At 44.4% G+C, this 15,896-nt stretch overlaps 1 protein-coding gene across 2 annotated transcripts in view; it reads left to right on the top strand.

Annotated features, from left to right (window-relative positions):
• RASGRP2 (RAS guanyl releasing protein 2) overlaps positions 1-15,896 on the top strand; it is a 195,631-nt gene that overhangs the window by 148,072 nt on the left and 31,663 nt on the right. For both annotated transcript variants that reach the window (XM_075326074.1, XM_075326073.1), the window contains 2 exons: positions 714-995; positions 13,128-13,205. In XM_075326074.1, the coding sequence (XP_075182189.1) occupies positions 714-995; positions 13,128-13,205 (360 nt within the window). The remainder of the gene's footprint in view (positions 1-713; positions 996-13,127; positions 13,206-15,896) is intronic.

Raw genomic sequence — 15,896 nt, 5'->3', positions numbered from 1 at the left:
ATAATGTTTACATTTACCAGGGCATGTGCAATTCTCAGCAATAGATGGATGGCAGATCAATTGGGTTTGTGCAATGATCATAATATAATTTCTATGTAATCTTTATATGTATTGATATTTTATCATATACTATATGTTATAGGATTTTCATTGCACATTATCCATTTTATTATTGTTGACTATGTTACCTTTCCTGTAGTTCTTTGCATATTTTCTATACTCTGGGTATTTTTCAGGTCACTCTCAGGAGCAATTCTCTGTTTTTTATATTTTTAATTCACTAAAAAATTTCTTTTAAATTTAATAATAAAGTTTATACTTTTTAGCATGAATCGCTTGTTATTGTCTTGAATTTGGGACAATTTTCATTGTTGATGTAGAGAATAAAAACACCTGTGGCTAATGGACTAATGGGGGAAGGGTGCACAGTATACAAAATATGCCTTGACGTGGCTACTGGGCAGATATAGAAATGGCCATTTTTGTATGCTAAATACCTATATTTTTTGTACATTTCCTTAAGTAGCAATGCATATTCATTGTTTGCATGTTTTAGCATTTCAGAGTGCAACTGTCTTTTTTTGTTATTATATGCATGTTCAGATTTGCACCTGTCCAGACTGCATTTTGGGAGTGCCATCAGTCTTTTTGTCTAAATGTAACTTTACACTTCCTCATTACTAAATTCTCTCACCTTTTTGTTTCAATACAAGGTCTACGATTCTCTCTTGGAGCTTCTTACCTCTTCAGACAACTACTCGCGATACAGGCGCAGGTTTGCATTTTGCGAAGGATTTCGATTTCCTGCCCTCGGTGTCCACTTAAAAGACCTAATGGCTTTGCACGTAGCACTGTCTGACTGGACGGACAAGGCGAGAGGCGCAATCAATGTCTCCAAAATGCGGCAGGTGTATAAAGTGGTTCACGAACTAACGGAAGCCCAGAGACGGGAACCACCGATGAAAGCAAATTCTGATCTTCTCAACTTGTTGACGGTAAGTTATTAAAGAGATGCAAAAAATTTGTTCTGAAAAAAGTAAAATCTGGTATTTTTGTAATTATTTTCTGTTGCATTTAGGGATGAGTGAGCATGCTCCCCGCTACTTGGTGCTCGCCAGAGCATCTCAGTGCTCGGGATACTCGGCGAGCTCCGAGTAACGGCGAGATGCTCGGGCACATGCTCGGCTCCGCGTCCCTACATGTTGGCGCTCTTTAGAGAGTCAGCCCACATGCAGGGATTGCCTGTCACACACTGTAATGCCACAGCCATGTTGGTTGTGGCATTACAGTGATTGGCTGGCCACACAGCGTCATCAGCTCTATATGACACCTGACGGCGCTGTGCTCGGCAGTGTCATCCACAGTTAGCTATTGTAGGGGGAGGTGCTGCTGAGCTAGGGACAGATTTACTGTGTGTCTTAGGTAGTGTAGGTACTAGGAGACGTGACATCACCGCTGCCATAGTAACCTACCAAGCGAGTTACTATAGCATCGGTGATCTCCGATCACCTGATTACTGGGCCCGCTATGCACCGGCTCCTGCAGGAGCCACAGGAGTTAACTCCCTATTTACCAGCGCTGCTATTCAGCGGCTCACGCAGGAGCCGCTGAATAGCGGCGCCGGGAATCAGCTGATCGGAGATCACCGTTGCTATAGTAACTCGCTCGTTCGGTTACTATGGCAACAGTGGTAGCGGTGACGTCACCGCCTACCAATCCGCAGTCTGTGCTCACTCATTGAGTGATTACACATCACGGCAGCAGCAGCGTTCTTCCTCCCCCATGTTTTCTGATGCAGCAGAGCTGCATGGGTTGAAGAAGACAGAAGAAAGAAGACAGAAAGCCAGGATCGTGGAGGGGTGGGAAAAAGTAATAAAGGTGCAGTCCCTAAGTGTGTCTGTGTATTTATTTATTATAAAGTATTTTTTCTCTGTGTGGTGTCTTTTTTTTTTAATCCTTTATTGGAGATTCTTAATGGCCGGATCAAACTTGGCCTGACATTAATAATCTCAGGCTTAATACCAGCTGGTAAATCAAAGCTGGTATTAACCCCCTATTATCCAGCGTGCCACCCGGCATCAAGACTGCTGAAAGAGTTGGATACAGCGCCAGAAGATGGCGCTTCTATGAAAGCGCCATTTTCTGGGGCGGCTGTGGACTGCAATTCTCAGTGGGGGGCAAACCCAGAAAGCTTGGGCCACCCTGCACTGCAGATATTCCAATCCCCAGCTGCCTAGTTGTACCTGGCTGGACACATAAATTGGGCAAAGCCCACGTCATTTTTTTCAATTATTTCATGAAATTCATGAAATAATTAAAAAAAGGTCTTCCCTATATTTTTGGTTCCCCCTGGGTACAAATAGGCAGCTGGGAGTTGGGGGCAGCCCATACCTGCCTGCTGTACTAGACTAGCATACAAAAATATGGCGAAGCCCACGTCATTTGTTTTTTTTTAGTTTTTTGGAAAACAAATTAAAAAAAGGGCTTCCCTGGATTTTCCATTGCCAGTGAAGATAACACCAAGCATTGGGGGTTAGCAGCCAGTAGCTGCTTGGGTTATCCTTAGCTAGCAATAGAAAATGCTGCGGGAGCCTACGCATTTTTTTCTACCCCTAACCCTTGGGTTAGGGTTATATGTTTGGGGTTTTTTTCTTTTATTTTTTAATAATTAAAAAAAAAAAAAAAAATTGACGTGGGCTTCGCCATATTTTTGTTTGACAGCCAGGTACACCAGTCAGGTACAGGCTGCCCCCAACCCTCAGCTGCCGATTTGTACCCGGCTGGGAAACAAAAATATAGGGAAGCCCTTTTTTTCTTAATTATTTCATAATTTCATGAATTAATTTAAAAAAAAAAAAAAAATGACAGGGGCTTTGCCCAATTTTTGGGTCCAGCTGGGTACAACTAGGCAGCTGGGGATGGGAATCCTCAGCGCAGGTTGGCCCAAGCTTTCTGGGTCCCCCTTGCTGTGAATTGCAGTCCGCAGCTGCCCCAGAAAATGTCGAGTTCATAGAAGTGCCATCTTCTGGCACTGTTACCAACTCTTCTAGCGGCCCTGGTGCTGGGTGGCTCACTGGGTAATAAGGGGTTAGGGCTAGCTGTATATTATCAGCTGGACCTAATCTCGAAATTCATGATGTCACACCATTATTAGACATGGCCACCATGAATTTCTAGTAGAGATAAAAAAAAACACAAGACAGAGAAAAATATTTTTATTAGAAATAACACACCACGCAATTAGTGACTCCATCTTTATTGAACTAAAGACCCCCCCCCTCCGCCGGAGTCCTGGGACCCTGGTATATTGTGCCCCATCCTGGGTCCTTCACTAGTATAATGTGCCCCATCCCGAGTCCATCCCTGGTATATTGTGCCCCATCCTCAGTCCATCCCTGGTATATTGTGCCCCATCCTGGGTCTATCCAAAGTATAATGTGCCCCATCCTGGGTTTATGAATGGTATAATGTGCCCCATCCTGAGTCCATCCCTGGTATATTGTGCCCCATCCTGGGTCCAACACTAGTATAATGTGCCCCATCCTGGGTTCATGAATGGTATAATGTGCCCCATCCTGAGTCCATCCCTGGTATATTGTGCCCCATCTTCAGTCCATCCCTGGTATATTGTGCCCCATCCTGGGCCTATACCTAGTATAATGTGCCCCATCCTGGGTTTATGAATGGTATAATGTGCCCCATCCTGAGTCCATCCCTGGTATAATGTGCCTATCCTGGGTCCATCCCTAGTATAATGTGCCCCATCCTGGGTTCATGAATGGTATAATGTGCCCCATCCTGAGTCCATCCCTGGTATATTGTGCCCCATCTTCAGTCCATCCCTGGTATATTATGCCCCATCCTTGGCCTATCCCTAGTATAATGTTAATGTGCCCTATCCTGGGTTCATGAATGTTATAATGTGCCCCACCCTGGGTCCATCCCTGGTATAATATGCCCCATCCTGGTTCCATCCCTGGTTTAATAGCAGGTTCCCTGCGCCTCTAAATATGAATCCAAGGAGTTGCCAGTGATGGTAGGTACCCCTCCACCTCCGGGCCCCGTGCGGCTGCACTGGCGATATGTCCACCCCTGATGGTTAGTGAAATGTGCATGAATGACTAATTGTTTATTAAGAAAGACGGCACTTTTTAATAAAGAGTTTTCGTTCAGATTGGTGTTAGGCGTTATGTACGTGGCAGAGTTGTAGGAAGGTGGTTGTGCAGAACTACATCATGTCCTTGCAGATCTGTATTCTGGAGCTCTCCAAAAACTGCAGCACAGACATATAACAGACAGAACGCTGAAATCGATGCGTCTGTCACTACCATATGCCGCCCTCACTGAGAACTCCATGAAGGTGGTGACAGATTCCCTTAATATGCTAGTGGCTTACCGTCGGTAATTTTCACTCCTGACATTTGCACACTTTCCTGGATTCTTCCCGTACATTTCACCACCACATCTGCATACCAGGAGTCCTCCATGTCTGTGGAAACATTATCATCCCTACCATTGCTGCAGATATATCTATACAGTATATAAAAAAATGAGTACACCCCTCACATTTTTGTAACTATTTTTTTCTATCTTTTCCTATCACCCTGTGATACATTGTACAGTGTCAGTGCGCAGCTTGTATAACAGTGTAAATCTGGTGTCCTCTAAATAACTCAACACACAACCATTAATGTCTGTATCGCTGGCAACAAAAGTGAGTACACCTCGAAGTGCAAATGGCTAATATGTACCCAATTCACCATTTTCCCTCCCCGGTGTCATGTGACTCATTAGTGTTACAAGGTCTCAGGTGTGAATGGGGGGGCAGAGGTGTTACATCTGGTGTTATCTCACACATTCTCTTATACTGGTCACTAGAAGTTCAACATGGCTCCTAATGGCAAAAATTTCTATGAGGATCTCAAAAAAAACAAATTGTTGCTCTACACAAAGATGGCCTAGGGTATAAGAAGATTGTCACCACCCTGACACTGAGCTGCAGCACGGTGGCCAAGACCATACAGGGGTATAACAAGACAGGATCCACTCAGAACAGGCCTCACCATGGTCGACCAAAGACGTTGAGTGCACGTCCTCAGCGTCATATCCAGAGGTCGTCTTTTCACAATAGACGTATGAGTTCTGCCAGCATTGCTACAGAGATTACAGGGGTGGGGGTCCACCTGTCAGTGCACAGACCATATACCGCACACTTTAGAGGTTACAGGGGTGGGGAGTCTGCCTGTCAGTGCTCAGACCATACACCACACACTGCAGAGGTTACAGGGGTGGGGGGGTCTGTCTGTCAGTGGTCAGACCATACACCACACACTGCATTACGTCAGTCTTCATGGCTGTTTTCCCAGAAGGAAGGATCTTCTAAAGATGACGCACAATAAAGCCTGCAAATAGTTTGCTGAGACAATCAGACTAAGGACATGGATTACTGGCACAGTGTCCTGTGGTCTGGTGAGACCAAGATAAACTTTTTTGGTTCAGATAGTGTCAAGTGTGTGTGGAGACAACCAGGTGAGGAGCACAGACAAGTGTGTCCTGTCTACAGTCAAGCATGGTGGTGGATGTGTCATGGTTTGGGGCTGAATGAGTGCTGCCGGCTGTGGGGAGCTGCAGTTCATTGAGGGAACTATGAGTATCAACATGTACTGTGATATACTGAAGCAGAGCATGATTGCCTCCCTTCGGAAACTGGGCTGCAGGGCAGACTTCTAACATGATAATGACCCCAAACACACCTCCAAGATGACAACTGCCTTACTAAAGAAATTGAGGGCAAAGGTGCTGGACTGGCCAAGCGTCTTCAGACCTAAATGCTTTTGAGATTCTGTGGGGCCTCCTCAAATGGAAGGTGGTGGTGTGCAAGGTCTCTAACATCCACCAGCTCCATGATGTCGTCATGGAGGATGGAAGAGGATCCAGCGGCTCCTTTGAAGCTCTAGTGACCTCCGCCTCCGTACCCAAGAGAGTTGAGACAGTGCTTGAAAATAAATTATTGACTCCTTGGGCACAATCTGGCCATTTTCACATAGGGGTGTACTCACTTTTGTTGACAGAGGTTTAGACATTCCATTCATGGTCGTGTATTGAGTTATTTAGAGGACACCAAATTTAGACTGTTATACAAGCTGCACACTGACACTGACCATTGTATGACAGGGTTAGATCTTCAGTGTTCTCCCATGAAAAGATATAATAAAGTATTTACAAAAAATGTGAGGGGTGTACTAACTTTTTTTAAAAAAATACTGTAGATCGTAGATCTATGGGCCACGTGCTATTATGATCCTTTTCTCAACAAATGGTTTCCCTATGAGAAGCTGATTGCAGGCACCCGGCGGATGGAGATTAGTTGTTACCGATCAGGCTTCCATAGTTTACATATTCGCTTTCTCTATAAGTGCATGTTTTCTCTGTGGCGTGGATTGATTTCTGGGGACACCTATGGTCCTTAAAAGCCTCTAGTAATGGAAAGAGGAAGAGATTAGTCTTAACATGCCCTAGTAAGACAAAATAAAAGGGTGTTTAAACCCAACAACCCTCTTAATCGTACTTGATAACTTTTCAAGTTGGCTGTCTCGGAGAATAGTGGAGAAGGCTTTGACTTGAGAACATTTTCACCGATGACCACATCAAGTTTTGACCTCAAGCACTTTCAAGCCCCCACAAGAGGGCTATGTGTAATGATGGAGGATTAGGCACAGGAAACGTCCTACAATAGAACGGTTTGTTGTTTCTGGGAGGTTTTCAGAGTTTTTTTGAGGCGCTATCACAGGTATGTCACGGGTGACAGACAGTCATGTGGTTTCTGGCCATAGAAGGTCATAGCGTTTGGCTGCGCAGAATGCTCCCTGACTGTTTCTGCTGTCAGTATTTATTGGTATAGGTAACTTTCCTGCTGGATTCATCTCTCCCCCTTTTGGACCCAGAGGAGCCTGCTTTCCACCCAGCTGCTGATCATCAGCATTATCTTGGTGTTTAAATACCCCTTCCTTCCTTGGAGTGGTGCTAGTGATATTTTCAGTTCATTGAAGCCTTGGTTGCAAGCAGGTATAGGTAGCTTTCCTGTTAGATTAATCTCTCTCCCCTTTGGACCCAGGAGGAGCCTGCTTTCCACCCAGCTGCTGATCATCAGCATTATCTTGGTGTTTAAATACCCCTTCCTTCCTTGGGCTGGTGCTGGTGATATTTTCAATTCATTGAAGCCTTGGTTGCAAGCAGGTATAGGTAGCTTTCCTGCTATATTAATCTCTCTCCCCTTTGGACCAAGCACAAACTCGACTTCCACCCAGATGCTGATCATCAGTATTATTGTCAGAGTTCCGGGATTTCCAGTTTTCTTTTGAAGGATCTTGCCCTTTGTTAACATGGAGTTTTCTGTTCTGTTGCCCTACTTCCTGTCCATCTGTTTAAAAGCCGCCCCTAAGCTTAGTCTAGTTGCCTGAGTATACTGCTTCCTGTGTACTCCTGCCCTGCTGCTCTCATCACCTGATTGCTGTTTGGATCCAGTTGAAACACCTGACACCAGCTCTGGACTTCACCTCTCATCCAACTGTGCTCGGACTCTGTCTACCGTCTCTGGTCGGCACTTCTGCCCGGTCCCTTCCGTTCATATCCACCCTAGGACTCACATCACGTACGGACATTTTTTGGACTATATCTGTTGCCCTTTTTGTGTCCCGGCTGCTGCGCATTTAGGCCTTCTGGGGTGATTGCCGGACAGCCCCTGTATAGGGGTTCGCTCCTGGTGGTCTCCCTGGGGGAGTCCGGTGTGCGGTCCCGGGAATTCCCCTTTGCTCTGAACCCAGCAGGTATTTACTGTGTTTATGTTCCACTGTGTATATACTGTTCTGTGTGCATATTGCGGTTACATATTACTGTGTATATTTTGTTCTGTTTACATATTGCGGTCACATATTATAACACGTCTTTTGCACCAAGAACTCGTCTCTGGTTGTCATTGCCCTAACGCAATCAAAATCCTCAGTACATACAATAGTATTACAACTATCTTGGTGCTTAAACACCCCTTCCTTCCTTGGACTGGTGCTGGTGATATTTTCAGTTCATTCAAGCCTTGGTTACAAGCAGGTGGCTTGTAGTCCTCTGTGGTATTGTTGCTGAACTTCTACCTGTGTCATGTGTAGATAAGTAGTTCATGCCTTTCCTGTGTGTGTCCTCCTTGCGTCTTCTATAGTGGGGTTGACGAAGAGCTCATCCAACCTGTTCACTGGCCAATTCTCCTAAAAAATCCAGTAAGCTCCCAAAAATGGAGAGACCTCTTGGACTCCTAGAGATGTTGGCAATCTCTTGGGCGCCTGTGACGTTAGGTGCAGGGAAGTACCAAGCACACGGCAAAAGGGCAAAAAACCTTGTGTCTACGGAAAGGGAAGATGGTGACCCCTGACCAAATCTACTGCTGGTCCCTGGGGTTCTTCACCACCCTAGATCGGTTCCTCATCTATGCACCAAGCATACCCTAGAAATCCCAACTGCTGGTCCCTGGGGTCCTTCGCCACCACCACCTATGTGCCGAGCCGTATACCTGACCCTAGGAATCCCTAGTGCTGGGCTCTAAATAGGATACGATACACTTTATTGATCCCGTGGGAAATTATGGTATCATATCATATTGTATTTAGAGCCCAGCACTAGGGATTCCTAGGGTCAGGTATCCGGCTCCGCGCATAGGTGAGGAACCTATCTAGGGTGGTGACGGACCCCAGGGACCAGCAGTTGGGAGTTCTAGGGTCAGGTATCCGGCTTGGCGCATAGGTGAGGAACCTATCTAGGGTGGTGACGGACCCCCCGGGGGCCAGCAGTAGGTTTGGTCAGGGGTCACAATCTTCCCTTTCCGTAGACACCGGGTTTCTTTGCCCTTTCGCCGTGTGCTTGGTACTTCCCCGCACCTAACGTGACAGGCGCCCAAGAGATTGCCAACACCTCTAGGAGTCCAAGAGGTCTCTCCATTTTTGGGAGCTTACTGGATCTTTTGGGAGAGTTGGCCAGTAAGTCCTTAAATAATGTTTTACAACTTCCGATGGCCACAGATCGTGCTGCTAATACACTATCAGGAGGATCATGCGGCATATCTGCCTTGTATCTCTCTGCTCATCTTATTTATATCTTTCATGTGTCAGACATTGATAGTTCTTGAAATATTGTAATTGGGTAATTAAATGCTGTTTATATACCCTGCAATTTCATTTCACATCAAGCCTGCTGATAAGAATATGCTTGCCGTGAAATGACAAGATGGGAAAGTAAACTTCATTGTAGTCTTTTTATGCAGGGAGCACAAGAAGGCTTTCTAGAGTTACAAAAACAGAGAGGCATATTTTACAATGTAATCTGCATTTGCTGTGTAATCTGAGAGCAGCATGATGTGGGGACTGAGACCCTGATTCCAGTGGTGTGTCACTTGCTGGTGTTCATTCCTGTGGTTTTGATACAATCACATTTTTCTCTGCTGCAGACCTAGCAGAGCTCAGAATGCTGAGCTGTGCATAACCCCGCCCACACCACTGATTAGCAACTTTCTGTGCTCACAGTGCATAGGCAGATTGTCATGGCGCGGGCTAGGGGAGAGTCCGGTGTAAGCCAATGACAAAGGCAACAACATGACAAACAAGGGGTACACTGGGGACACTTTAACAACGGTGGGCCCTAGCACTAGTGAGAGGGAAGATGGACACCTCCTCCACTTACCTGCCGCTGTACCCTGCACTCCTAGCCAATCCTTATAGAGGTTCGTCACCTGTTACCGAGCAGAAACCTGAAGCCCTAAGAAGATCCTACAATAGTCCCTGGCTAGGGAGTCGGCAGGTAAAGGACACTAGCCCCACCACTGCACTAAAACAACCCACCAGGGAAGTAAGATAGAGAGGGGTGAACACAACAGCAGACTGCTGCAGTCAGCACCAAGACTGCAGCCACCACAGCAACTTCAGCAGAGGGTTTTAGCAGCTCCTTCCACCTCCAAGACCAGCATCCAAATGACAAAGAGAATAACTGGCACCCTTTGCTGGTAGACAAGGGTATATAAAGGGACTGGGAGTGGTCCAAACAGAAAACACCTTAGCAGGAGTTAGAAGCTGCTGGAAAGTAAACTGACATTAACCTCATAATCACCAAAAGAAAGGAAAACCTGTTTAATATTGAGAGTCAAGAATGGAAATGACTCTCATGTCCAGGATCTCTCACACGTCTCATAAGGCAGAGACAACCGTGACACAGAAAGTTGCTAATCAGTTGTCAGCAGGAGGTCTAGGAGGCATGAGACACCTAGTCCTGTAGTTCTTCTGCTGATAAAAGATTAATTTTTTTGAAACAGCAACACACCGTCCAGTAAGTGACATCAATGGAATCAGGCTCTCAACCCCTACAACATTATGCTCTGAGATTACATAGCAAAAACCTGCTGACAGATTCCATTGAAGAATGGTATTTAATACTTTAGGGTATGTACACATGGTGCACAAGATGCTTAAGGAAAACGATGGCGGTATTTTCCCTGAAGCATCTTTCTTTCATTTTTTCTCTTGGGATGTCTTTTGCGGCGGTTTTGCATTCATCGGCTATAAGAATGGATCTGTTTTTGAGATCCGTGAGATTGAGGAGGTCCTTTTATGATGAGTTTTGCGGATCAGACACGGCCATTAAAGACTATGGATAAGCATTGGAAATGGATGAAAAATGGAACATAACTAGGGATGAGCGAACCGAATGGTAAACTTCAGGGTCCGTACAGGACACCTTGTGTCCGATGCTGAACCTCGAACACAGACTTTTTATTGGAGGTCCGGGTCCTGTTCAGGTTTGTCACCCAGATGAAGCGTCGGGTTCATTTTCTGGGGGAGAACTCGGGGTCACGTTCAGCTGCCGAAACCAGTTTTTCTTTTTAGTCCCTTCTTGTGAAAGAATAGAATCCATGTTGTTCTCATTGTGTCCATCTTGTCTTATAACTAATGATGTCATAGGGTTCAGCTAACACTGATGGGTGGAAAGTTTCACATTTCTGTTCACGCCCCTACTGCTCTTATTGGTGCATAGTTCAGAGGGGACTTTCCCTTGGTCTGTGACCCTATATAAACTGGTCACATCTAATATATAAAGCTGAGTGTATGTGTGTGTGTGTATGTGTGTGTGTGTGTGTGTGTGTGTGTGTCCGCGTAAGGAATCTGCACCGTCGCATTTACAATCACAAAATTTTGCCCAGACACCTCATGTAACTCAGTGAACGTCATAGATTATCTTTTGATGGGAAAATTTAACCCCGCGCTTTACAGTTATTCACAAAAAAACCTGCTTACATTAAAGACAATGGAGCTGGGAGCTACAGGTCATTAATAGGAGCTCTGATTGGTTGTTATAAGCAACGAAGGAAATTCTTAGTATAAGAAGCTTATTTGTGAGGTAATATGATTTCGGTAGAGACAGAGACAGGCAAACACAGAGACAGACACACATGGAGACAGAGAGACAGACACACATAGACAGTGAGACAGGGACACACCGAGATACAGACACACCCAGATACAGACACACCGAGATACAGAGACACCGAGATACAGAGACACACAGACCGACATAGACACACAGAGAGACATAGACACACAGAGAGACAGAGACCCACAGAGAGACAGAGAGACAGAGACACACAGAGAGACAGAGAGACAGAGACACACAGAGACAGACACACAGAGACAGAGACACAGAGACAGAGACACACGGAGATAGAGAGACAGACACACACATTGGCAGTGAGACAGGGACACACAGAGATACAGACACACAGAGAGACAGAGACTCACACAGAGACAGACACACAGAGACAGAGACACACACAGAGACAGAGACAGACACACAGAAACAGACACACATAGAGACAGACACACATACACAGAGACAGACATACAGAAAGACACAGACACATACAGAGACAGAGACATACAGAAAGACAGAGACAGACAAACAAACAGAGACAGACAGAGAGACAGACACAGAGACACAGAGAGACAGACATACACAGAGACAGACATACAATGAGACAGACACAGGCACACATAGAGACACTCAGACACACAGAGAGAGAGAGAGAGACACACACACACACACACACACAGACAGAAACAGAGACAGACACACAGACAGAGACATACAAACAGAGTCACACTCAAACACACGCAGACAGAGATACACACAGAAACACACAGGGACTGATACAGAGACAGTTACTATCCTGGGCAACGCGGGGTACTACAGCTAGTATACTAACAAAGGAGAATGAGTAAACCATACTAAGCGCATATGCTGTATTGATTTTCCAAGCACTCATAAAACAAATCAAATTAATTTGGAGTTCAAAAGGCATAGAAGGAGTGTATTTCACTCACAGTGCTGGTTCAGCGAACCCAAATATCCATGGGTTTGCCCATCACTAAAGATATTATTACTTCAATGTTCCATCCGTGTTTCATCTGTTTTTAACTGATCCATTGTACGAGTCAATAGATAAAAAAAAATTCAAACAATTTGCGTCAATGGATGAAAAAAAAGCCTCCTTCAGTTTTTTCGGATGAGAAAAAGACGGGAACAGAAAGAAGGCAGAATGGAGGACACTCAAGAAGCGAACGGTCTGTTTTACACAGATGTAGAAAAAAAATGGAAACAGATGTGTAAATGTTGCCTTTGAGATAGAAAATGAAATCCATGCCAGCTATGGAATGACGTTTCCAGCTTTCGGAATAACACTTTTCCTTTAAATTAACAGATCATTAATAAAGTTTAAGACGCGACAGATTGAGGTTGCCACCCAAATCTGAATGTGAAAAAAAAACCTAGTATTTTGAATGTATTGGTTAATAACTGTTGGCACCTAATAAATTAAGCCTGCTGTTTGATATTTTCCCTTGGCAAAAGCTCATTGGCAATGACTGAGACACAGAATTTGTTCACGTTTTCACTTATCGGCAGAAACAATAGGAAATGCGCGAAACTGGTGGAAGATTTTATTAATGAGCTCGGTGTGAAATGTTTAAATAAACTTTTCTTTAGAAATAAAATATTTCATCTCTTTTGATTTTGACCGTGCACTTTCTCTGCTTCTGTAGGTTTCGCTGGATCAGTATCGATCAGAGGAAGAGATTTACCAGCTGTCGCTTCAAAGGGAGCCAAGGGCACGTACATCGGTGAGATTTAGGCATAAGGATTATACTTAATTTGATGTTCCTGTTGCTCCTTTTTTTGACAGCCATAATGAGGTTTTATTTTTGCATCCATGTTGCTACCACTATGCCAAAACCTCCCATGTGGACAAAACGTTGATCACCATAAACCCTTATGATGGTCTAAATTCAGGTCACATGGGAGGGGTGGACGTTGTGTCTGTAATCTAGATGTTTAAAGAGGATGTCCGCTACCCGGACAACCCATTTTACAATGCCACTTGTAAAATAAAAACATCTACTCACCGGCACACTGACACCATTCTAGGAACATTGGTGCCAAGTCTCCTGGGGCTCGTTTGACATTGTTATCCTACTTCAGCCCTGCAGCTAATCAGAGGACTGGAAGTTGTGTCTGTAATCTAGATGTTTAAAGGGGATGTCCACTACCTTGACAACCCCTTTTTAAGTGAAGTGGTTTCCCTTGTAAAATAAAAACATCTACTCACCTCCACAACGACACCATTCTAGCAACATCGGCGCCATCTCCTGGGGCTTGTCGTGAGCCCAGCAGCCAATCAGAGGATTTACAGTTATGTCTGTAATCTAGATATTTAAAGAGGAGGTCCACTATCTGGATAACTCCTTTATAAGTAAAGTGGTTATCTTGTAAAATAAAAACATCTACTCACATCCACAATAACACCATTCTAGTAACATCCGTGCCAAGTCCCCTGGGGCTTGTTTGGCTGCAGGGCTCACGTAGCATTTCAGAGGACTGGAAATTGTGTCTGTAATCTAGATGTTTAAAAAGGATGTCCACTACCTGGACAACCCCTTTTAAGTGAAGTAATCCCTCTTGTAAAATAAAAACATGTACTCACATCCACAATGAAACCATTCTAGGAACATCGGTGCCAAGTCTCCTGGGGCTCTTTTTACATTGTTATGCTACATAAGCCCTGCAGCCAATCAGAGGACTGGAAGTTGTGTCTGTAATCTAGATGTTTAAAGGGGATGTCCACTACCCGGACAACCCCTTTTTTAAGTGAAATGGTTTCCCTTGTAAAATAAAAACATCTACTCACCTCCACAATGACACCATTCTAGCAACAATGGTGCCATCTCCTGGGCTTGTTTGACATTGTTATGCTACGTGAGCCCTGTAGCCAATGTCAAACAAGCCCCAGGAGATGGCACCATTGTTGTTAGAATGGTGTCATTGTGGAGGTGAGTAGATGTTTTTATTTTACAAGGGAAACCATTTCACTTAAAAAAGGGGTTGTCCGGGTAGTGGACATCCCCTTTAAACATCTAGATTACAGACACAACTTCCAGTCCTCTGATTGGCTGCAGGGCTTACGTAGCATAACAATCAGAAGATTGGCAGTTATGTCTATAATCTAGATGTTTAAAGAGGAGGTCCACTACCTGGAAAACCCCTTTTAAGTTAAGTGGTCCCCTTTGTAAAATAAAAACATCTATTCACCTTCACAACGACACCGTTCTAGCAACATCGGCATGTCTCCTGGAGTTTGTTTGACATTGTTATACTATGTGAGCCCTGCAGCCAATCAGAGAATGGAAAGTTGTATCTGTAATCTAGATATTTAAAGGGGATGTCCACTACCTGGACAACACCTTTTTTTAAGTGAAGTAGTCCCTCTTGTAAAATAAAAACATCTACTCACCTCAATAATTACTCCATTCTAGGAACATCGGTGCCAAGTCTCCTGGAGCTCATTTGACATTTTTCTGCTACCTGAGCCCTGCAGCCAATCAGAGGCCAGTATTAAGCTGCTGCACTCTTCCTTTGGACAGACCTTGGACAGGTGCAAGAAATAAGAGTGCAGCAGCCCAACATCAACCAATGATTGGCTGCAGGGCTCACATAACATACCAATGCTATGTGAGCTCCAGGACAACCTACACCAACTACACTGGAATGACAAGTACAGGAAGTGAGTATAAATTATTTTTGTTCTACAAGAGGGACTACTTCATTTAAAAATGTGTTGTCCAGGTAATGGACAACCCCTTTAAATGGAATCTCATTATAGCCATCTAAAAGAACGTTTTTTTATGCATCAAATTGCATGGTCACAGTATTAAATTATATTTAGTTGCGACAATCTCAAAACGAAAAAATAGGGGCAAGGTTTAGAGCAACACTGCTAAAAATTGGCCATTTTGGGAACTTTTTGGAAGTCTATGGGGTCGCATCTTCACTGTCCCAATTTTGGCCACTGAAATTTTAGGTTAAAATTCTTGGTACATCGGGACAATTGTAGATAAAGGGTGCCTGAAATAAGCCAACTTTGAGGTGATACAGAGCTGTAAAAATTATGAAGGGTAATAATGACTGGTATTTTGTACACCATTCTTGACCAACAGATATGCACTTCATAATGGATTTGATGCCTTTTTTTGGCTGCCTGTTAACCAATGTCTAAAAATGTACTCCAGTTATGAACCGGACTTCATTTCTGCAGTGATAGATGCCACTTTTGTGGTGTATTTGTTGGCCAACGCTGGGTTTTTGGTGCCCACTAGACAGCGTGACATGATCTCACGATTGACAAATGTCAAGAATTCAAGTGGGGCCTCCTCAGTCTTGATCTCGAAAGACCTATTATGGGCACTGGAGATGCCGAAGACCTCAAGGGACATGTGGTGTGATGAAGACTAACAGTTTGTGAGTGAAAACCGGACTGG

Source organism: Anomaloglossus baeobatrachus, chromosome 10, assembly GCF_048569485.1.
Source record: "Anomaloglossus baeobatrachus isolate aAnoBae1 chromosome 10, aAnoBae1.hap1, whole genome shotgun sequence".
NCBI lineage: Eukaryota > Metazoa > Chordata > Amphibia > Anura > Aromobatidae > Anomaloglossus > Anomaloglossus baeobatrachus.
The sequence above is the reverse complement of the archived record's forward strand: the minus strand, read 5'-3'. Positions and strand labels throughout refer to the sequence as shown.